We start from the raw sequence: 22566 nt of genomic DNA on the forward strand, positions 1-22566 counted from the left end.
TGAGAGGGAGTAATAAATACCCTTGACCACAGAGTCATAAGGAAGATGTGGGAGGTTGGGTGAGAAAGTGCTTCTCAGAATGCAGCACATCTACGGCCTGACCAGGGTGATCTGGAGAGTTCTGGGAGTACAGGATCTCTGTGGTACCTCAGCTCTGACCCTACTTGAATCCTTGCTTCCTTGTGGCTGTGGACTGAGTTTTGTCCTCCTCCCCCACCCCAACTTCATGTGTTGTGGTCTTAATCCTCAGGGTGATTGTATTTGGAGATGGGGCTGTGGGGAGGTAATTAGAATGAAGCCTCACAATGGCCATGAGCTTCTGTCTGCCATGTGAGGACACAGCAAGAAGGCGGACTTCTGACAACCTGAAAGAGGGCTTTCACCAGACACCAAATCCACTGGCAGCTTCCTCTAGGGCTTCCCAGCTTTCTGCCCCTCCCTCCTCTGACAAATCCTTCAACTTATTCAAGTGACCTTTCCAGAACTTAAACCTGTCCATACCTCTTGCCTCCTGTTGAAAATCCTTCCATAGCTCCCCATTCCTACCTCGTTGAGAGGCTGCCTTTCATTCATCAAAGCATGCAAGCGGAGAAGGCAATAGAGTTAGGTAGTTGATAAGACAGATGTTACTGACTCATGGAAGTGACATTCTTCACCATCACTGTCTTCTCTTGCTTTGAGTCAAGTTACTAGGCCCAGCCCACACTCACGGGGAGGGGCTCACACGAAGTCATGAGCGCTAGGAGGCAGGGATCCCTGGGCGCTGCTGTGTCCCCCAAAAAGATATGTTGGAGTCCTAACTCCCAGTACTCGTGTAGGTCTTTGTAGGTGTAAGATATAAATGAAGGTAAATTAGAAGACACTGGGTTGGAGTGGCCCTCAAATCCAAGAACTGGGATGTTAGTAAGAAGAACATGTAAAGACACAGGGACACATGGAGACGGGAAATGGCCATGCAAAGACAGAGGCAGAAGTTCGAATGATAAAGCTACAGGCCAAGGAAAGACAAAGACTGCCAGATGCCACCAGGTGCTGAGAAAGAGGCACTCCTCCCCAGAACAGAATCTTCTCTAGAAACTCACAGGGAGCATGGCCCTGCCAACTCCCTGATTTCAGCTTTAAAGCCTCCAGAACTGTGAAGGGATACATTTCGGGAGCCCAGTAGTCTGTGGCTCTGTTATAACAGCTCCAGGAAACAAATACACGGATCATACGAGAAGTTTGCCTACCCCAGCTAACAGAAGTAGCAGATTTCTGAGCCTGTGACTCACCACCACCATGTCATCCAGTGGGTGTGGTGGAGTCTTGTTGATTTTGATGTAGGAAGTCAAGGGCCCACGCAAGGGAAACAGCTTCTCTGGTCGGGTTTCAGCAGGCCCCCTCCAGCCTTCTGTGTGTGCCCTCTGCCCAGCACATGAAGCCCTTTTCCGACCTCTCTGGCCATCTCCTGGCTGTGTTCTCTGTCTGTTTGTCCTTCTCTCTTCTCTACCTGATAACATACGCATTAAGACTCTAGCTGAACACCTCCTCCAGGAAGCCTCCATCGACCACACCATATCACCAGACTAAATTTGTTTGTCGAAGTCCATACTCTCAGAACGTGTGCATTTCTTTGAGTGGTACACTGTCCTCAAAAAAGTTGAATTTTTAGAGGGGGAAGGAGCAGAAGGAGAATGGGAGAAAGACTCTAAAGCAGACTCCACGCCTGGTGCGGAGCCCAACACAGGGCTCAATCTCACCATCCTGGGATCATGACCTGAGCTGAAATCAGAGTCAGATGCTTAACTCACCGAACCACCCAGGTGCCCCGAAAGCTGATCTTTTAAAGCCTAGGACTCTGTGGTGGTCCTATTTCACTCAGAATAAAGACGAAATTCCTACCCAGGCCTCCAGAGGCCCATGTGTTTGGAAATTCTGACATCTCCCATCTCACCTACTATGTTCCCTTGGGTCACAGCACCAAACAGCTCCTTGAACATACCAGGCATCCTTCTGCCTCGAGCCTTTAAGCACTTCCTTCTGTCTGGAACACTCAGTCTAACACCATACCTCCTCAGAGTCTTTGCTTAAACCCCACCTTCTCAGGTAGCCTCATCTGACCTCCTGATTTGATACTACAAAACCCCCCCACCTCAGTGCCCTGCTCCCCTTTAAGTTTTTCCCCATGACAGTTATCACCTCCTAATGCATTATAATTTATTTGATCCCCCTACTAGAATGTAAGCTCCCCAAGGGCAGGGAACTTTGTTTTGTTCACTGAGACATCTCAAGGGCCTAGAACAGAGTCTGGCTCATATTAGTTACTCAACAAACATTGATATTTTATGGTGATATTCTTAGCATCTAGCAAGACTTGCTTTGGAAATCTTGGCAGTATAGGAGAAACCAAAGAAGAGTGGCTGTGTCCACAGTGGGCCCTTAGGCAATGCCAGCAATGGTAGCTTCCCCCTGAGTGGAGGTGTGCAGAACACAGGTGTTCTCAGAGGGTCAGACCCTGGAGTGGGGAGGACCCGAGGGTGGGCTTTGATAGCTTGCAAAACCTTTTCTCCATTAAGTATCTTCTTCTAAGATACAACGGGTGTCCTGCCTGGTTTTCCTAATAGAGTCATTTTGGTGTTTGTTTTCCAGATGGAGAGGCTGGGCCACAGAGAAGTTCAGAGTCTTGTCAAAGGTGACAGCAAATTCTTAGCTGGAGCCCACCAAATATCCAGTTACAAATAGTAGGATACAATAGTGCAAAATGCGCCCCCCCCTAAAATGCATTGTTTACCCTAAGGAGAACATGTGAGAAATTCTTGTTTGGAGAGAAAGCATTTTTTTTTTTAAGATTTTATCTATTTATTTGAGAGAGAGAGAGAGATTGAGCACAAGCAGTGGTAAGGGGAGAGGCAGAAGGTGAGGAAGACCCCCCTCTGAGCCCAGAGCCTGATGTGGGGCACCATCCCAGGACGCTGAGATGGTGACCTGAGCTGAAGGCAGTCGCCCACCTGCCCCGGAGAGAAAGGCTTTTTAAGAAGACAAGGGAACTAGTTAGAGAAAGGGGGTCGGTGTTGGGAGAGCTAACTTGCTCCTTGACAGTAGAATAAGACCTCCTTGGGTCAAGGCAGCAATTCCTGGGGTGTCTCTCCCTTGTAAGACTGCTAGCTTTCTTGGAGAAAGAAATCCTGTAAGAATGGATTTCTGGGAGCACCTGGGAGGCCCAGTTATTAAGTGTCTGCCTTCAGCTTAGGTCATGATCCCAGGGTCCTGGGATCAAACCCCGCATCAGGCTCCCTACTCGGCAGAAAGCCTGCTTCTCCCTGCTTGTCTTCTCGCTCTTGCTGTCTCTCTCTGACAAATAAATAAATAAAATCTTGGAAAAAAAAAAAGAATGGATTTCTGGCCCATTCTGAGCTCATCCTAAAAAAAACTGTACTAAGGATACCATTAACCAGAGAGAGCCCGCTTACATAGGACTGGCTGTATGCTGTCCTTTTAACATCTGTCCTTATAACAATGCCCTGAGGCTCATTTTCCTTTAGGACTCTCTCTGCCTTGCCTGTGTCATACTCTCTGTATCTCAGTTTCCTTATCTGCCAAAGAGGAATAATAATAGCACCCACCTCCCCAGGTTATAGTGCCCGCCATATAGTGGGGACTCAATGACTGTCCGCGGATATTATGCCCGTGTAATTATCACCCTTAACTCTTGGGAAAGGGCTAGACATTCAGCCACTCTAAGAAAATTATACTTGACCCAGGATACAGATGTGAGACGTCTTACAGTCACACTCGTTAGCCAAAGGGAGGGGGTCTTTGACAACATTCCTGGCAGCCCTGGAACAAATGAGAGAACTTTCCAGTAAAGAGGGCCAAAGCACATGCAGACTGGGGCACAGTTTCCCCGAGATCATTACTCCAGACTTTTATCAATCCTGCCTGCAAATCAAGGACCTGCTGGGTGAGAAGAGTGAAGAGCTGAAGTGTGGTCATCAGAGTCAGTGCCCACTGTGTGGGGAGCCTCCATGTCTGGGAACTTGGCAGTCTGAGCTAAAAGCCTGAGCAGACCCTCCCCACTCCATGGGTAAGCAGGTGGGCTCTCCCAGGAAGCTGTATATCCAAGGAGGACCCTGTGGAGGAAAACAGGTGAAGTTCTGAAGAATATGGACATGTAGGGCACCTGGGGGGCTCAGTAGGTTAAGCCTCTGCCTTCGGCTCGGGTCATTATCCCAGGGTCCAGGGATCCAGCCCCGCATTGGGCTCTCTGCTCAGCGGGGAGGCTGCTTCCCCCTCTCTCTCTGTTTGCCTCTCTGCCTACTTGTGATCTCTCTCTCTCTGTGTCAAATAAATAAATAAAATGTTAAAAAAAAATATGGACAGCTCCCCTCCCCTAGGGAACTCACTACTCACTGACTCGTTAATGTGCATATGTATAACTGTTTTGTGTGTCTGGCAGCCACTGGAGGTGGGCAGAGGGGAAGCAGGGGAGAACATCATTCTAAGCTCTCCTTTATCAGCCCTCAAAGTTGGGTGCTAATTAGTAGCATTCCCTAGGCCCCCTCTACCCTTGTCCCACTATGCTGCAGAGGCACTGTTCTCAACAGTCGGTCTACCTAGATCAGCCTGTGAGTATCCCCTCCAGTAGTCCTATTGCTGGGCTTTTTAGATTTTATAAAACTTGTTATCAAAGGACCTCAGGTTCTCAAGTTTTTTGAAAAATGCTATTGGCTATGATCAGCCTATGGGAAGAACCATAATTAACTAGACAAATCCTCTAGCATGGGAACTGTGAATTCATTCACTCATTCACTCGGGCATTCAGACTCGAACACTAGTGCCTACTGAGCACCACTGGCCCTTCCAGGGGCTCACATGGACACCTCAGGGATCAGTTACTGGCAGGAACAGAAAATGGGCCCTAAAACAGGGCAGGGAAGGAGGGTAGGGGCGTGGGAGGCAGGTGAGACACTTCCTATGGTGGCCAGGTAAAGATCAGCAGTGATCTGCAGTCGATTTCACTCTCTGCTTCTTCAGGAATCCAGAGGGGAAAAAATGCTTTTGTTCTCTAGCCTGGCCCGGAAGGGTAAGACAGCGATGGCTTTTAATGCTTTTCATGGGGACAGTGGTTTCTCCCGCCGAGCCTGCAGGTTTGGTTTCGAGGCTGTCCCATAGAGGGCGCTGTTTGCCTGCCGTTGAATGGAGTCCGGGGCGTGAGTAAGCAGAAGCCACACCCCTCGCCGGAGGGCGAGCGAAGGGCTGTGTCCGAGCCAGTGGCTCCACATCCACCAGCTTTAGGGCAGCGGAAAGGAAAGATTTACTCTGTTCAATTGGCTGTTCAAGCCCAGCATCCCTGAAACTCACGGTATGGGCCGAGGGTGCTGAAAAACTCCTCTTTCTGGGCGACACACGCGCACACGGGCGCACCTGCGCGCCCCGGGAAAACTTGGGAAGACGGGAGAGAGTGAGTTCGGGTAGCCGCGCCCCCGCCGCTGTCCCGGACTCTTGTCCAGCCGGCCTGGACCCCTTGCCATCCGGGTCTAGGCCTCCGTTTCGCGGATCAGCCCAAAGCCCACTTCCCCAGCCAGAACTTTTCGGCGACGTCTGCCGGTCGCACCTTTTTCCTGGGAGATGAGCGGCTTTTCTGCTTGTCTCCGTTTAAAGGAGGCGTCCACGCGGCAGAACTTGAGCCGACTTTGCACGCGTCCGCTCCGGATAGGAGAGCTCCCACAATGCGCGCGAACCCACGCAGGGGCCTTTCTCTCGCAGCCTCCGCTGCATGGCGGGCGCGTCGCGGCGGAGCCCCAACCCGCGTAGACCTGCGCGCTTCGAGCTATTTCTGAATTGGGGAGAAAATGACTTCTGGGTGTCCAGCACCGATTGGGTGACCTTGGCCCAGTCTCCTCTCCGGGAGCCCTGTTCCATCTACAAAACCCCAGTGTGAGACCAGCCCTACTTGAGTTTCAGGGCGATGATTGATTTCAAACTCAGATTTTGGACGCTTTGGCGGTTTGCATTCCACTAAAGCTCTGTACAAACTCAAGGGAGTAATAATAATGAGAATAATGATTGTTTATGGAAGCACCATTTACAATGCTTCCAGGTTTCCAAAGCAAAAAAAAAAAAAAAAAAAAAAAAAAGGTTCACTAATGTTTGCTGAAAGAAGCATTAAATGCGCGCATCGACATTTGGGGGGCGGTCTGAAGACCCGAATCAGATCAGAAAATAATACATACCCACTTCCCTACTGGGGAACCGAAGCGGTTACACCTGCCAGGGCACGGGCGGCCTTGACTTAGCGGCGAGATGGCTCTAACCCGCGCGGGGCGGGGGTGGGAGCGGGAGGCAGTGGGGAAGGGAAAGAGCCATGAAAAGATCTTGGGTGTATGGAAGCTCACAATGGGTGGAGAAGAGTGATGGCCACTTTGCCGCTTTTCTCTGACCAGGGAGCTGTCTCTCGGGAAGGGACCCCACAAACAATCCTACTTTATCTGATGCTTAAATCTAGAGTCTTAAATGCCTGCCTTATGGGCTTCTTGTGTAACCTGGGGAGTTGTTTTTTAATGTCGACGGAGTAGAGTGACTTTCGGCCCAGCTGTCCCTCAGAGGCCCAGCAGGGTTCTCTAGGGACTTGGCGGCCCTGGGGGACATGCTGCTGTGCCGCTGCCGCCGCCACCACCGAGGAAGGTCCCGCCGCTGTGCCTTCGGTTCTCGTCGCTCCCTCTTAAAGCTTTAGGCAGCTCCAAACGCTGGCAGGAGAGACTTCCTAAGAGAAGTGCTGTTTTCGGGGCCACCGGCGCGAGAGGAAGAGCGCCCTTGCGAGCGTAGCCGTCGGTGCCGCGACGCTGCTGCAGTAGCAGCCCGAGCAAGTGACACGCGGGCGTTAGCCCGTTTTGCGCGCACACGCGGGTGCGCCGAGACGCACACCCACTCCTGGTCCAGAGGACTCACTCTTCGGTTTCCAAGGGCCAAAGGCCAAGGCCACGCTGATTCCTGAGCCCGCTGACGCAGTGCAAGGACATACACCCCGATTCCCTTCCTATCGGTTAGACGGGAACCCAAAGCCCCCTCTTCGTGGCCGCGCTCTTAGCAGGCTTTGGGGAACATGCTGAGGCTGCCGGACCCCAAAGGGTAGGAAAGTGCTGACTTCGCCGCGGGCCGGAGGTCGCGTCCTGCCTCCTGGGCCGGGGCTCCGTGGCTCTCCAGCAGCGCGGAGGCGGCGGGACCCTGTCGAGCCCCTGGGGGCGGGGGATCGGCAGCTGCGAGCGCGGATAACCCCGAGGTGACCCGGGCGGGCCAGGCCCGCCCCTTCCTCCTCCCGCAGGCCTGGCGGCTGGAAGCGGGTCCCCAAACTGCAGGGGGGAGAGGAAGGCGCGGGCTCCGGGCGCCTCGGCTGTCAGTGCGCTCCCGGCCCTGGGCGCCGCCGGCTCTGCGTCCCTCGCTCGCCTCCTGCGCTCGCCGGAGCGCTCCGAGTGCCTCTTTAGCGGGAGCCAATATCCTTTTGTGCTAATAGGCTTGTCCTCATTTGCTGCCTAATTGGACTATATAAAGCCAATAACAGGCAGGCTCTTATAGCCCGAAGCCAAAGCGCCAAAATCCGAGCGAAGGCGAGGAGGGGGCGGTGGCGGAGGCGGCTGCGGGGCCCGGACTCGGCTGCGCCTTCGCCTGCCTAATCCCATTTGCCATTGTACGCGCCCAATCGCCGTATACTCCCCGCATTTAACTTGGATGACATTTTGATTTCATCATTAGCATCCGGCGCCGGATTGACGCAGCCCCAAGCCCGGGACTGCTCCTGCCGCCTCCTCCCCGGGAGCTGCAGCCGCCGCCGAGCCGCCTCGCTCCCTCTTTGCCGCGGCTGGGCCGCTCCCCGCCCCTCAGCACCCCTCCCACATGCGAGCCCGCCCCGGCCGGGTCCTCACCCCGCCCTCCCGCCGCTGGATTTGCGCCCGGGGCGGCCCCCGACTTTGCGCCCCGTAGTTGAGTTCCGTTTATGGTCTGATTTCCGGCCGCCCGCCTGCTCGCCCGGCCGCCCGCCTGTCCCGATCCCTCCCTCCCCGGGACCCGGAGGAGAGGGGACCATGCCGGAGCCCGGGCCGGACGCCCCTGGCACCGCTAGCGCGCAGCCCCCGCCGCCGCCGCCGCCGCCCCCACCTCCCGCGCCCAAGGAGTCCCCGTTCTCCATCAAGAACCTGCTCAACGGAGACCACCACCGGCCGCCCCCTAAGCCGCAGCCGCCCCCACGGACGCTCTTTGCGCCGGCCTCCGCCGCTGCCGCCGCCGCCGCTGCCGCCGCCGCTGCGGCCAAGGGGGCTCTGGAGGGCGCCGCGGGCTTCGCGCTCTCGCAGGTGGGCGACCTGGCTTTCCCCCGCTTTGAGATCCCGGCGCAGAGGTTTGCCCTGCCCGCGCACTACCTGGAGCGCTCCCCGGCCTGGTGGTACCCCTACACCCTGACCCCCGCCGGCGGCCACCTCTCGAGACCTGAAGGTACCGACCTCTCTTTGAACTTTCCTTGTTCTCCCCCGCGCGCCAGTACCGTCCCCGCCCCGCGCCACCTCCCACCTCAACCCTGAGACCCCCGCGCTCTCCAACCCGCCGTTTGGCCAACTTCCTCCGACCCCTGGCTTGCATCTACTGCCCGCGCGCCCGGTAGCGGCCCGGGAATCCAATCCCACTTGGTGAGAAAAGGAGGCGGAATCGGAGCCCGGGGCGCGGCGCTTCCCGGGAAAAGTGGCCTGGGGTGTGAATGGGGAGGCTTCAGCCGGCTGGGACCGGGGACGGGGCCTGGATGGAGGCAATGACCCGGTGGGCCCAGGCCAGAAGCGAACCTCTCCGTGGGCCCCTGGCGGGAGATCTGAGGGCAAAAAAGGAAGCGGTCGCTCTATCACCGTCCGGGGCTCTCGCCTGCCCCCGGGAGGAAGGGGATCCCAGGGTGCGGGGGCCCTGCCCTGGCCCAGCCGGGAAGGAGGCCCACGGGAACGGAGAGGCCTCGAGGCCTGGGGCCCAGAGGCCGGCGGCGCGGATCGAGCCTTGGGCCCCCGGGCGCTAGGCCTCGCTGAAGGCTGTGTCGGTGTGCGTGTGTGTGTGCGTCCGTCTGTCTGTCTCTCCCCAGCTTCGGAGAAGGCCCTCCTGCGAGACTCCTCCCCCGCTTCGGGAACCGATCGCGACTCCCCCGAGCCGCTGCTCAAAGCCGACCCCGACCACAAGGAGCTGGACTCCAAGAGCCCGGACGAGATCATTCTGGAGGAGAGCGACTCGGAGGAAGGCAAGAAGGAGGGCGAGGCGGCGGCGGGAGCTGCCGGGGCGAGCGTGGGGGCGGCGGCGGCGACGCCGGGCGCGGAGGACTGGAAGAAGGGCGCCGAGAGCCCGGAGAAGAAGCCCGCGTGCCGCAAAAAGAAGACGCGCACCGTCTTCTCGCGCAGCCAGGTCTTCCAGCTCGAGTCCACTTTCGACATGAAGCGCTACCTGAGCAGCTCGGAGCGCGCCGGCCTGGCCGCGTCGCTGCACCTCACCGAGACGCAGGTCAAGATCTGGTTCCAGAACCGCCGCAACAAGTGGAAGCGGCAGCTGGCGGCCGAGCTGGAGGCGGCCAACCTGAGCCACGCCGCGGCGCAGCGCATCGTGCGGGTGCCCATCCTCTACCACGAGAACTCGGCTGCCGAGGGCGCCGCGGCCGCGGCCGCGGGGGCCCCGGTGCCTGTCAGCCAGCCGCTGCTCACCTTCCCGCACCCCGTGTACTACTCGCACCCGGTGGTCTCCTCTGTGCCGCTGCTACGGCCGGTCTGAAGCCTGACAGGGGAGGGGGAGGGAGCGCCCGGCCGCCTTCCCAGATCCCGGAGGAGACTGGGCCGGGCCGAGGGCGCCGAGACGTCCAGCGGCCTTCGGGAACCGGGGCTTCGGCTCGCTGCCCCGGCCTCCCCTCCCCCAATCGGTAGCGTTTTGTAAGTATTTGCAATGCATTTTCGTGCAATTCACCCCTCACGGATTTGAGGCGCTTCCCCTCTTACTTTTGGTTTTGGTACTATTAAGAAAGAGCAGGAAAAAGAAAATTCCCGGGTCATATACTTCATCCGAAAGCTTTTGTAAAAGGTGCAACTCTTCCCCCTAAATTTGCATTGCGCTGTGGCTTTTTGGTTTTATTTTTATAGAAGAGAAATAAGCCGCAGAAACCTAAACCCCTCTAGATTATTCACTTTCTATAGAACTATTTTCAGAAGTCCAGAGAGAGAGAGAGTGAAGGAGATAATTCACACTATCCTACTTTTATTCCTGGATTTCTGGGTGTGGTTCTCCCTCTCCAACCCCAGTTATCCTGCCCAATTTTCAGAATCTGAGAAGCCCCTGGTAGGAACCCCGGCAAAGGCCGCTTTTCCCGCAGAGGTGTGTCACCGTTGACCTCTTCATTCATCCTGCTTTGTGACTGTAGAATTCTCTAAGTGTTTAAAGGGAAAAGACAAGACAGCCCCAAATTAGACTTCTGATTATTGAAACAACTCCACACCTGGCCCGGTGTGAGTGGTCTTATTTATTAGTAGCATTTATTTTGGGGATTTCATTTGTTGGTAAATTATTATTATTACTATTATTGCTTTGTTCCCTGTTTTGAGAGAGTGATTTCAATATTTTTCTTTTTAAAAAAGGACCTGTCTTTTATCCTCTCCCCCCTTTTTTGTTCTGCAGTAAGTGTTGGACTTTTGACCTGTGCAATATTGTACAAAATTTCCTGGGAGCCTGATCTCTTTCTCCTCGGAGAGGAGCAGACGTTTTCACTGTGTATTCCTGGTCATTCGTTTGGGAGGAGAAAATTAAGAAGGGGAAAGGAGGGAGGAAAGAAGCAAGGATAGGTAGCAATGCTCAAAGGTAGCAATGCTCAAAATACTGGAGCGCTTTAAGTGAAGGACAATCAATTTAGGAGAATTTTAACTTATTTGATATATGTACAGATTTCTTGTAAAGTTCACCCTCAACTCCCCAGGGCTCCTGGCTCTGCCACCCAATCTGTTTTCTTTCTGTTGGCTACACCTGTTGTTCTGCGATAGCTTGTCCTTCTCCCCACCCCCCATCTCCCTGTCACTGCCCGGGTTCAGTCCCTTTTTAAGAAAAAATGAAAAAGGCCCACAAAATATTGTTACACTTAATGTTGTCGTGAAACTGAATTAATTAAAAAGAAAAGAAAAGTGATGCGTTTCGTGTTGCCAGAGTGTGTAACTTCGGACGATTTTCCGCAGAGCAGGTGTCTCTGAAACTCTTTTCTGCCTCGCTCCCCCGGCTGCCTCTGCGCTCGCGGAGTCCAGCCTGGACGCACATCCCCGCAGTCCAGGAGGCGGCAGAGACAGAGGCGGCTTTGTTCGCTACCAGGGCTGCTCTCTCCCGTGTCTTTTGCGGCTTGCAAAGCCCTGCGCTCAGGGGAGAATGCGGGGCGGAAGGGGCGAGAACCTAAGCTTAAGTTTGAGAAATTGAGCGAAGCGGCAGCCGCGAGCCGAGAACTGGCTGGTAAATTTCCGATCGCAGCGCCGCAGCCTCGCATTCCGCGCCCAGGCCACGGTTCCGTCAAGAGCCTTGAGCTTCGGGGCAGGACATTCCCGGGCACTGGTTCGCGGGCCTGGATGGTGCTGGGCTCCGTTGCATCTAGAAGGGGCTTGGGGAAGAAGGGTGGGAACTTAGAATTTAGCTGTGGCCAGACGCGGGTCTCTAAATCCTGCTGGGAGAAGCGGGATCCAGAGAAGGCAGACCCAGGGAGACCGACCACCTCCCGGACTGGGAGGCATCCCCAGGGCTTGAAGAACTGTGGCTCTCCGGGCGGCTCGGGTAGGGGGGGCGGTCCCGGCGTGCCAGGGAACACAGACCATCCGACTGTGGCAACCGCCACTGAGCGGAAATGGTCTCCTCCCAGCCAGGCCTTTTTCTGTCCACCGGCGCCCACCACCTCCAGGGCAGCAGCCTCTCTGGTCTGCTGTCCCTGTCTGGCCCATCCCCGGAAGCGCAGAGCTCGAGGTTCCCACCCGCTCGGTGGGCAGCCTGCGGAGGCGCAGTGCGCCGGGAACTGCTTGCAAGCGCGAGTCCGCTGACAGAAGCAGGTGCTTGGACGCTCCTTGCCCACCGCAGGGCTGCCGGCCTTAGAGCATGGAGTCTGTACGCCCAGCTCCTGGCAGGGCAAGTTTGAAGCTGGGGAGCCAGAAGGGGGAGATGAAGAACCTGTAGACGGTGAAGATTCCGAAGAGCACACTGCCGGCGCGTCCGCTGGGGAGCGCCTGCACGCGCTCCCATTCCCTCTTGCAGTGCTTTGCTGGGTTCCTCAAACCCAATGGACACAGCGGAATCTACTATGGCTGAAATGTTGAGTATCCTTTTCTTTTGACGGGCAACCGCCCCCAAATAAACTGGCATGCGTATTTATGGCACAATTTTAGCCTGAACCTCAGTGAAAATAGATCTCCCTTTATTTCCCTGTGGTTTAGAATAAAAACGAGAGCATGTGTCGTAAATGAAAAATAAACAAAAATTCGGGATCAAAATATGTTGTTCCTTGTGTTACCTGCAAACACAGTGATGGCTTTTACTGTTGGCAATACTAACCGTGGGACAGGCCAATAACAGCTCATTAAAAATAATGTTGCAATAGCAAACATGTCCTTAGAGTTTACAGCCAGAACATGATGCTATCAAACGCCAAGAAAATACTTCTTTATTTGTGTTTGGATTCTAGAAAACGGTTCTTGACTGACCAAGTCTTTACAAAGTCAAGAAATAACTGGTTCCCCGTGCACACAGTTTATCCTTTGTCCTGCTCCCGGAGGCCTCCCTTTCCCTCCTATTGGGCAGCCCCGCTGCCCTGTACCGGTAGGTTTCTCTGTGGAGCCACCGTGCCTGCCCTAGGGGAGGAGGGCAGCATCAGACCTCCAGGGACTGGTGGCTGTGTGAGCCTAGAAGCTGACCCAGGTGGGAAACTTCTGCTTCCCTCCTGTCTGGTCAGGGTGGTCGTATTTCTCACGATGCGAGAGAAAGAACTGAGCCTCAGTGTGGGGGCACCAAGCATCACTGCTCACAAGGAAACATCCTAGGCTTTACCGCAGGGCTTTTTGAGGCCTCGGTGTCAGGAGAGCCCAAGAAACCTCTCGGTGCATGTGGGTCTGTCACATCTGGAGAGCTGCTTGGGGTCAGCTTCCCCTACAAAGAACGCTCTTCCCCACTCCCACTTCCCCAGGAATTGCCAGAGGCTGCTGGAACCGTTCAGCAGGAGGGGGCTATCTGAAGGTATGAGGGTACCTCTATGCACGGAGGTTCCACTGTGGGACGTCAGCCCTTGTCCCCTATGCTAGGACAGTGGGCCAACACCCCAGATTTTATACATTCACCCTCCTTGCCCTCCCATCGTAGAACTTAGCTTTCTTTCCACCTACCCTAACTTCAGAGCCTTCCCTATCTGTACCCCCTATTAATCTTCAAGTCAGTGCAAATGACACGTTGTTCTGGCGAAATCCTTCCTGTATCATCCAAATAGACACACCAGCAAACCCCACATAGGACGCACTCACGTGTGACATAAACACTCACACCCCCCCCACACACACTCTTTAGGTAGACCTTTACAGACCCTTATCCAGTGGCCCGCTGTACACCCACCTGCATATTTTAGCATTACAGCTACCGCTAACACGCAAAATCAGGCACACTTTGTTTGAGATAACCCTGGGTAGCTGGTTTGCTCTGATGGCCCCAGACTAAGGCAAGCTGGGCAGAATCCCATGGAAAGCACTGGGCCTGAAAGCAGTCCAGCAGGAAGGCCCATTCCTTCCTTCTCTCTCACCTGCGACAAAGCAACGGAGCCTGCCAGCACTCCGGCCGCAGACTCCCATACTCCTGTGGGCCGGGACCTGCCTCGGAGCCGAGGTCCCCACAATGTGGGTCTCTTGCCAGTCTGAGCGCCCTGGATCGCCTGCGGGCCCTGGGAGAGCGCGCAGTCAGCGCCTGAGCTGTTAGTGTTGGCAACACAGATGTATTTCTTTTATTTGATAGTAAATAGAGCGGGTTTGTGTACATCAAACAGCGGCAAGACAGATATAAACTGCCCCCCCTCCCGGTCGCTGGGCGCTCATTCTGAACCCGGACGTCCTCTTGGCAGGCTCCGGGCACGCCAGGGCCAGAGGCCTCGCGGGGAGAACACCAGGGCGCTCCCGTCTTCCCGCTCTCAGAGCGCGCGCTGGAGGGTAGAGCTGGGAGAAAGAGAAGGCCAGGTCGGTGAAATTTGCTTTCTCTTCCGCAGGCGGGCATGCGCCGGGCCAGCTATGGCCTGGGCGATGGGGGTGGGGGTCCGAGGAACGGGGATCTGAGAAATGGGGCCCAGAGGGCCGAGCAGCCTTTGGCCTTCGGGAGCTTTGGCTAGGCCCCGCGTTGTGGGGCTTCCCGGGCTGGGGCCATGCTCCCAGTGTGCGCGCGGGACACTTCAGCTTCCCTCGAGGGGCCCTGTGGGGTGCAGACTTGACTGCTGCCTCCAAGATTCCATTTTGCCCCACCTCTCGCGGTTGTCCGCGCCCCGCGACCCAGTGGCCTCTCCAGGAGCCTTTCCCTTTTAGCGACCAAGCTGAGGGGACTCGTCCTGTCTGGGCGTGGACACGTGGCCCCGCGGAGAAAATCCGCCAGACTCCTCCTCCAGGCTTCCCGCCCACTCTCTGCCCACCACCTCGCCCTGTCTGCCGGCTCTCTCGGGCTTCTGGGTGCCCACGGTCCCAGCGTCCCGCTGTAGGTTCTAGAAGTGTGCACGCCCTTGTGTGCGCGTGCGCCCGCCCGCGCCCAATCGAGGCGCGCTGCGCGCATGTTGACCCTTTGACCTATAAACAATGGGAGGGGTTTGGGGGGGGGAGGTGTCAAGAGACAGGAAAAGGCGGCCAAGGTAACTAGGCCGGCTGTACTTTGGAGCCCTGACTGCTCCGACAGGATCTTGAGTTGAGATTTGGGGGCACTTGACTCCGCGCGTGGCCCCCTCCTGTGGGGTACCCTAAAGACTTCTCGGGTGGAGAGCAGGTCTCAGACTGTGACGCAGACGTAGCCATCTCTGGGGTCCGTTTAATCGTCTGGGATTACTTCCCACCCTTCTGCCTCTAGGGTCCCCTAGACCTTCATTCAAGCCTCAGGCAGTTTCAGAGACCTGGGGCAGGGGGTGGCAGGAAGCTGCGTGTCTCCTTGGAGAGTTCCCGGGCAGTGCGCACTGGCTGTACCCGCCCAGAGCCCCTTATCGGCTGCTGCTCCAGGCTACGAGTCTGCGGGGTGAAACTGCCCCATATCTGGGTCGCCGGGGTCCCAAAGGGATTGCTTCTGGTTGCGGTGGAAGGAGAGGAAAAAGAGCTGGGGGGTAGAAGTCTAGAGCGAGCGAACAAGCTCTGAGGAGAGCGCGTTGGCACCCATCGCTTCGTCCAGAGAAGCCAGGTGGAGTCACCTGGTGTGCCTCACCGGAGCGCTAATGTCTTAAAGAAATAGAAAGAATCCCCTTCTTTCCTGAGCTCCTTCGCCGCCCTCGCCCCCTTGGTGATGGAGTGCACGCATCAGATTTTCATCAAAGTTCTATTAAGTGAAACATAGGTTGCAGGGCACCCTTTGATTGAAACAGTTTAAATTTTAATTGTGTTTTTAATTTGACATATAGTTGCAGAAAGGAATGACACTGCGTCGCCAAGGGGCGGTCGATTTTCTTAATTTCTCCCAGAGGAATTGATGAGTCTATCAGGCCACTAGATTGGAAACCCATTAAAGCTCTCTGGTTAGGCTGTTAATTGGAACTTGATGGATGTGGGGGGGGGGGCGGTGTCGGGACTCGGCTATGCTGATCCAATCTTCATGACTTTCTGTTTTCCAATAAATTACACAATTCATTTTCCAGCCGCAGATTACATAAATTGTACACCTCTGGGGCTCTCTTTTTCAAATAGGGAGCCCTTTTCCCCAAAAGCCTATTGCGAGATGTCATTTGCACCAAAGAACGAACAGCAGAGGTCCTTGAATGAAAATCGAAACATAATCAACGTTTATACTTAGAAAATTTATTGAGATCATTTTCTCTGGTATTTCCTTATTTTAAAGTTTGGACGCACCATATATCATAATCCACTCCCGTAAAGGTGGGGGGGCAGACTGTGTTTAATATTTATCGAAGCTTGATTCCAAGATCAAACTTGTTTATGACTTCATCTGTCATTTCAGAGGGAGCCTCCTTCCATTACCCGGCTCAGCCAGCCTATTTCCCAACCGCTGCAGAGCAGAGAGGATCAATTTTTATTAGGCTCCTCGGCAAGTTTGCTCTGGGCCGCTTTAATATTGAGCAGCGGCATAATCTCGAGATCTAAACTTTAAGCGTCCTTTCAGCCTCGGAGTTTATCATTCCTTAGAACACGGTTGTGTCTAATTCCTAGGGAGGGGGCGATCCGCAAAATGAGGAGGGGCCATACCCCAGAGTTTGGGCGGTTGATCCAAACGCTGTAGGGAGGGGCGGAGCTACCCTTTGAGTAGGAGGGTGGGGCCAGAGGTGGTACAGAGTTGAAAGATTGCCGCACTTGAGGACAGAGAGACGGGGTGTCTGTGGGGGGGGTGGTTCCTAGAGCTGACGGTTCCTGGGAGTGTGTTTTATAGCTGTGCTGGACCCAGGAGAGGACGTCTGGGTTCTTGCACCCTGGGTGAAGTCTCGGGGACCCCCGGATGCCTCAAAGGGTTGGCGGGAAGATCGAGTCTTGGCCTTCCGGCCCCTGCTGCGTGACTGCTACCCGTGCCCTAGGGGCCGCAGCCTCCGCCGGTGACCAGCTGAGAATTGCAAGGGAGACCCCAGAGGAGAGTCCTTCAGGTTGCAGAGCCAGGAGTCTGCCTGGTTTCTGCCACGGCCTCCCTGCCTCCGTCAGGCGCCCATCATCACTTCCCTGGCTCAGGGCAGAGTGTGAGTGAGTGTGCGTGTGTGCGCGCACTAGTCGGAGCTCAGCGAACGTCTGCTGACTCAATGCGTGCGAAGGCGGAAGCGTTTATGCAAGTGCGTGCGGGTGGCTTAATGTGTGCGCGTCTGAAGATGTGCGGGGTGGGAAGGTGGCGTAGGCTCCGCAGGACTCACAGCGCGCCTCTGCGCAGACCAGACGGTCAATGCGAGGGGAGGTAGCGAACAAACGGAGTGCGAGGGAAGCCAGATGGCTCCTTTTGACTTCCCAACTAGCCTGGGGTGAGGGATGGGGCGAGGTTGTGGGGTCGCGGGACTGCGTGGTTTCCTAGTTTTGAGTCCCCAAATCAGTCCTCAAACCTCGGCACACCCCACCACGCTACACTCTCCTCCCCACTCTCGCTGCTCCTGGCTTTGGACCTGCTTCTCGGAGGTCCATCCCCAGAGGCCTGGCCGCCGCCTCACATGCTCCCCGCTCGGGCAGAGGCCAACTCCTTGGATCCCTGACCGCACCCATACATCTGCCTCAGCGGTCTCCAGATAGCAGAGGTCCTCACAGTCTCCTCCGCAGCTGTTCCCCAAGCTCCATGCCAAAGCCTGCTCCACCCCTCGCCCCTCCCAAGGGCCTGGAATTGGCAGTGGAGTAACCTTGAGCTTCAATCTTCCCTACTCTCCTCGGGCTGGTCAATTTCCCCCACTGGACCTCAGTGTCCCCGCCTGTACAACGGGGATGAAGATCTGCACCACAGGTTTGCTATGAGGATTAAAGTGAAGAGTGATAGGACGCTCCCGGCGTGTTCCAGGTTGCTGGGGCCAAGTATTTACTAATTAGAAGGGTCCAACCAATGCTCCTCTCCCCCGCAACTCCCGTTTTCTTCCCCAGAGGGTGGCGGCCTCCACTCTCTGGATTGGCCCATTTCCCTTGGGGTAGCATTGGCCGGAGCCGAGGCCGCAGGCGGGTGAGGGAGTCGGCTGTGTCTTTCCAGGAACCTCCCCTCTAACCCCCAACCGTGCTGGAGCGCGCGCGACAGGCTGCGACGTGGCCCCCGAGCCTGCGCCGCGGCCGCGCAGAGAGGACGCACAAATTGTATTTCAGCGCCGGGTCCTTCCGGGTTAATGAGCTGACACCATGATTAAAGCTGACCATTTGTAATGTGTCTCGACCCCGCCGCCGAGCCCTGAAGAGGTTAATGCGGTGACGGAGGCCGGCACCTGCCCCTCGCCGGCCTCCCGGGCCGTGGCGCACAGCCCCTAGCCTCCACCCCCTCGCCTGCCCCTGCTCGGCTGCGCCGCCGACTCCTAATCAATTAGCCCATTAACGAGCCCTTCGAGGAGTTAAGTAGCGAGAGGTTCTGCCACGGGTAGGGCTGCAGTCGGTAACTCACCGCGGCTAATGATATTATAAGCGCGTTACTCAATAACCCCGCGCGGCGCCGGCAAGGAGGGAACTGCGCCGTCATGGTGCAGGGTCTGGACATTTGTGGGGACTGATTCCAGAGTCTTCTATCACCTTGGTTGCTTTTGGGGGGATATCCTAGGAGCGCGGGCTCCCAAGAGCTCTTGGTCCGGCAATCCCAAGGCCGCAGCCCCTGGGCGGGGTTAGGGGGACAGAACAGGGGGAGTGCGGTCTTGCCTGAGCGCCTTTGGGCCTTACCTCACCTTCGTTTCCTCCATGCTTGTATAGACAACTGTGCCCCGGGACCGTTTTGCCCGCACCAGGCTGCTTCTAGACCCAGTAACAGCCGATCCGGGAATTACAGGGGCGAGAGCCAGGGCTTAGAGGAGGCCTCTGGGAGGGAACGAGCCACGGTTTATTGAACACTTATCGGCGCCTCCGAGATGGCCACTTTGACCTAACCTAACTTCTTCCAGGTAGGCATTGCTTCCTCTAATTTTAGGAAGGGAGGAAACCAATGCTCAGAAAGTTTTAGTAGCATACCCAAAGCTACCCAGATGAGATTTGAATCAACTTTGCCTAATTCTAAAACCATAACCTGTTCTCGCCTTCTTCCCACATCAAAGCGCCTCTATTTCTGCAGCAATTCCGAAACCGCGGTCTTTGCCAAAACTGGAAAATCACTTGTGAAGCCGAGTGTGGGCTGTGGGCTAGCCAGCAAAAGTTTACAGAGTACCTACTATGGACTCCTAGTGCTTCTGGGCTTTCCACGCCTTTTCCACTCCTACCTAAGGCTATCCTCAAAACAGGGGAAAGGAGGAGGTGCTACTGAGAAGTTCATGTGAGGTACCCTGTGAGGGTAGTGAGGCTCTAACTGGAACTGGACTTGTCCTAGTTCACGCAGTCTGTAAGTGGTGGTGCTGGGACTTGAACCAGGATCTCTAGCAACAAGATCCCACCCCAAAGATCGTGCAGGCCTGTGGGGCCTGTGATGGGGTGAGATCTGTAGGGTGGGGTGGCCAGCTGTTGTCTACTCCCGGGCCTCCCAGTTAAGCTCCCAGGAAGGGCATCAGGACCGAAGCGCATGCTCTTAAACCCCTTCCCTCCCTTGCCGAATGCAGCGGTCTACCCGGCGCCAGCTCGGCATGCCGGCCGCCGGTTCCCGGGACCTCGAGTTCCTCCGACGGAGGCACTGGACCACTCCAGCTCGGAGCCCCGCGCTGGCCCCTGCCCCTCAAGGGGGCCGGAGTCGGAGCGGTGGGAGTCACCACAGAGGCTAGGAACCTGGGCTGGAATCTACAGGCTGCTTTCGGCCCGGCTGTCCCTGGTTGGACACAGCTGATGCCGGCCGGCTTCTCGGCGCGCTCCGGGGCGCACAGTGGCTGCTTGCCCGGCCTGGGCTTTTTGAAAATTTCCGGGGCCGCTCGGCGGCGCTGCGATTGGCCGCGTCCCGGTAACCTCTATGCAAATGAGGCCGCGCCACCTCCGCGCCGGCGGAGACCCGCCGAGCTGGCGGGCAAGGAAGGGACATTCGCGGCGGGGCTGGGCGGGCGCACCCAGAGCCGGGCAGGCAGGGATCCCGCGCAGCCATCCGGTGCCCGCGTGTCCCCAGCGCAAAGGGGACGCCTCACCAGCTTCGCCGCCCCCTCCCCCTGGCTCCCCTCCCCGCCCCTCCCCCCGCCTGCCTGCCTGCACCACCTTCCACCCAGATCGTCTCTAAAGGGAGTTCTTGGTTTCCTCCGATTTCTTATGAACCCAGGATGGGCAGCAAGGAAGATGCAGGCAAGGGGTGTCCGGCGGCCGGCGGCGTCTCCAGCTTCACCATTCAGTCCATCCTGGGCGGGGGCCCCTCGGAGGTGCCACGAGAGCCCGCGGGCTGGCCGGCCAGGAAGCGCAGCCTGTCCGTGTCCTCGGAGGAGGAGGAGCCGGACGACGGCTGGAAGGCACCTGCCTGCTTCTGCCCAGACCCGCACGGCCCCAAGGAGCCGGGCCCCAAGCATCACCCCCCCATCCCCTTTCCTTGCCTGGGTAAGGATCGCACGCCGCCGGGCCGGCCGCGAGCAAGCTCTACGGGAGGGAAGCTGTGCCGGGGTGCAGGGCCCCTCTGGCCAGAACCCCGGCCGCCCGGGGTCCAGGGAGGAGGGGAGAGGACACGCGCGCGATGCTGTCTCCTCCTCCCGGAGGGAGCTCGGGAGGTGACGGGAACGGTCTTGGATGAGGCTGGGTTGGAAGGAGCGTATACCACAGCGGGCCGGTACGGGGCGGGCCGCACACACGGCTCTGCCCTCAATATCCCCTTTGTACATCGGTCGGATACTTTCCGAACAAGAGGTCTAGAAGTCGGGTCCCAGCGGTCCGTCTGTCTCTACCGCAATCTCTTCCAGCTTCTTTTTTCTCCTCGCTTCCTCTCCCCGCCCCCCCTCGGCCTGATTACCACTCCAAGATGATTGACAATGGTGCCTTTCAGAGATGGTTCCTCTTCACAACACTGACGAAGGGGAGCCCCGCGTTAGTCCTTAGCGTGATTTCCGAACAAACGGCCTGTGAAATGATGCCTCCCGATAAAGCTCGGGGAACTCTTCCAGCTCAGTTATTACAAGGCAAAATCACCTTTTAAAATGATGCTAGTGCCCCCTCCCCCCCGTCCAGACTTGCTCCCCGTTGCCACATGTCCTTTCTCCGAAGCTGGGGGGGGGGGGGCGCACAGAGAGCCCATACTCTCGAAATAGCTGGGTCCCGCTGCCTTTTCAAAGCTAGGGTGCGGGGCTTCGGGTTCCAGCGAGAGGGAGAAGAGGAAGGCGTTGGGACCAAGGCTGCAGCCTCCTGCCATCCCCCTGGCCTCGGCCAGGACTTGGGGGTCTCGGAGGCTCCCCGACTCCATGCCTCCCTGTCTGTTCTCCCTCCCCAGGTACCCCCAAGGGCAGCGGAGGCGCGGGGCCGGCGAGCTCGGAGCGCTCACCTTTCCTCTCCCCGTCACACCCGGACTTTAAGGAAGAAAAAGAGCGGCTGCTGCCCGCGGGCTCGCCGTCGCCGGGGCCCGAGCGGCCGCGGGACGGCGGCGCCGAGCGGCAGGCGGGCGCCAAGAAGAAGACGCGCACGGTCTTCTCGCGCAGCCAGGTGTACCAGCTCGAGTCCACCTTCGACATGAAGCGCTACCTGAGCAGCTCGGAGCGCGCCTGCCTCGCCTCCAGCCTGCAGCTCACCGAGACCCAGGTCAAGACTTGGTTCCAGAACCGCCGCAACAAGTGGAAGCGGCAGCTCTCGGCCGAGCTGGAGGCGGCCAACATGGCGCACGCGTCGGCGCAGACTCTGGTGGGAATGCCGCTGGTGTTCCGGGACAGCTCGCTGCTGCGCGTGCCGGTGCCGCGCTCGCTCGCCTTCCCCGCGCCGCTCTACTACCCCGGCAGCAACCTCTCGGCCTTACCTCTCTACAACCTCTACAACAAGCTCGACTACTGAGCGGCCGCCGGCCCGCGCCGCGCTCTCCCGGCCGCCTCCAGCGGCGCCCCCTCCCCCTCCCTCCCCGGGGCTCCGGCGCGGGCCGGTGCGTTGCCGGGAATATTAAGAAATACACCATGTGTATTCATTATCTCTTATTTATGGCCTCTGCCCTACTTTTTGTTTTGATTGTTTCGGGTTATTTATCGGCATTTCTCAAGCCAGATCGCCTGCTTTCTAGCCAAAACAAACCAATACGCTTTGAAAACCATTTTGGAGGGGATGTTCTCGGGTGGCGGTGGGAAAGGGAGTTCCGGCCAGATCTACACTGATTGGTAGGGGAAAAAAAATCAGAAAAACATCAACAGAACCAGGTACACTCCTCTCCCCATACATACACCTGTATGTACGTACATGCACACACAGCCGGCCAAGCCAGCGGGGGCTTCGGACAATGATCTCAACGCCTCTTTTCGTTTTCCTCGTCCCGAGGATGGGCAGGAGGAGACCTCAGATCTGTAAATATTTTTAAAGAGGGGAAAAAAAAATAAAACATTTTAAGCATCGTTGCTAATTTTGGTGAGATTAATTGCCCAGCGAGCTAATGCGCGGCTTTATCCGATTTTCGGTGGAGGCGCGCGGCAGTAGAGGTCCTGCTCGCCCCACGTGGCGGTTGGGCCTGCGGTCAGTGGTTAAAGGCGGGGACCTCCGCACCGCCGAGGCCGCACTCGGGCTAGAGCTGCGCCCGCTTCCACTCCCTGGTGCCCATAGACCTGCAGCAGGCTGAGGCGCACCTGGGCCGGAATCCAGCTCCGGAGCCCGGGCGGAGAGGGACAAAGGCGGGGAG

At 57.0% G+C, this 22566-nt stretch overlaps 2 protein-coding genes and 1 long non-coding RNA gene across 5 annotated transcripts; 2 read left to right on the plus strand and 1 right to left on the minus strand.

The window, feature by feature from the left end:
* Positions 1–8004: 8004 nt before the first annotated feature.
* On the plus strand, positions 8005–11157 carry HMX3 (H6 family homeobox 3). The gene is made up of 2 exons (XM_082722727.1): positions 8005–8463; positions 9089–11157. The coding sequence occupies exons 1-2, from the start codon at positions 8058–8060 to the stop codon at positions 9760–9762; spliced, it is 1080 nt and encodes a 359-aa protein (XP_082578853.1). The 5' UTR covers positions 8005–8057; the 3' UTR covers positions 9763–11157.
* LOC309860509 lies at positions 11117–13937 on the minus strand. Its single transcript, XR_014309409.1, has 2 exons — positions 13784–13937; positions 11117–11604 (listed from the first exon to the last, which is right to left on the minus strand). It is a non-coding gene; the product is annotated as an uncharacterized lncRNA (long non-coding RNA).
* Positions 13938–14068: 131 nt separating this feature from the next.
* On the plus strand, positions 14069–22288 carry HMX2 (H6 family homeobox 2). Of its 3 annotated transcripts, none has more exons than XM_082722572.1 (3): positions 14069–14210; positions 20041–20309; positions 21190–22288. In XM_082722572.1, exons 2-3 carry the CDS (start codon positions 20042–20044, stop codon positions 21738–21740), a joined length of 819 nt encoding a protein of 272 aa, XP_082578698.1. In that variant the 5' UTR covers positions 14069–14210; position 20041; the 3' UTR covers positions 21741–22288. The 3 variants fall into 3 exon arrangements, with proteins under 3 accessions (XP_082578698.1, XP_082578700.1, XP_082578699.1); XM_082722574.1 differs by lacking the exon at positions 14069–14210 and adding an exon at positions 16551–16894; XM_082722573.1 differs by lacking the exon at positions 14069–14210 and adding an exon at positions 18586–18757.
* The last annotated feature ends 278 nt before the right edge of the window (positions 22289–22566 follow it).

Source organism: Mustela nivalis (genome assembly GCF_964662115.1).
Source record: "Mustela nivalis genome assembly, chromosome: 2".
Lineage (NCBI taxonomy): Eukaryota > Metazoa > Chordata > Mammalia > Carnivora > Mustelidae > Mustela > Mustela nivalis.

Coding starts and splice junctions, on each gene's coding strand:
- HMX2 (XM_082722572.1), top strand. CDS start 20,042: ATGGGCAGCAAGGAAGATGCAGGCAAGGGGTGTCCGGCGGCCGGCGGC. Junction 20,310..21,189: donor CATCCCCTTTCCTTGCCTGG/GTAAGGATCGCA, acceptor CTCCCTCCCCAG/GTACCCCCAAGGGCAGCGGA.
- HMX3 (XM_082722727.1), top strand. CDS start 8,058: ATGCCGGAGCCCGGGCCGGACGCCCCTGGCACCGCTAGCGCGCAGCCC. Junction 8,464..9,088: donor CCACCTCTCGAGACCTGAAG/GTACCGACCTCT, acceptor GTCTCTCCCCAG/CTTCGGAGAAGGCCCTCCTG.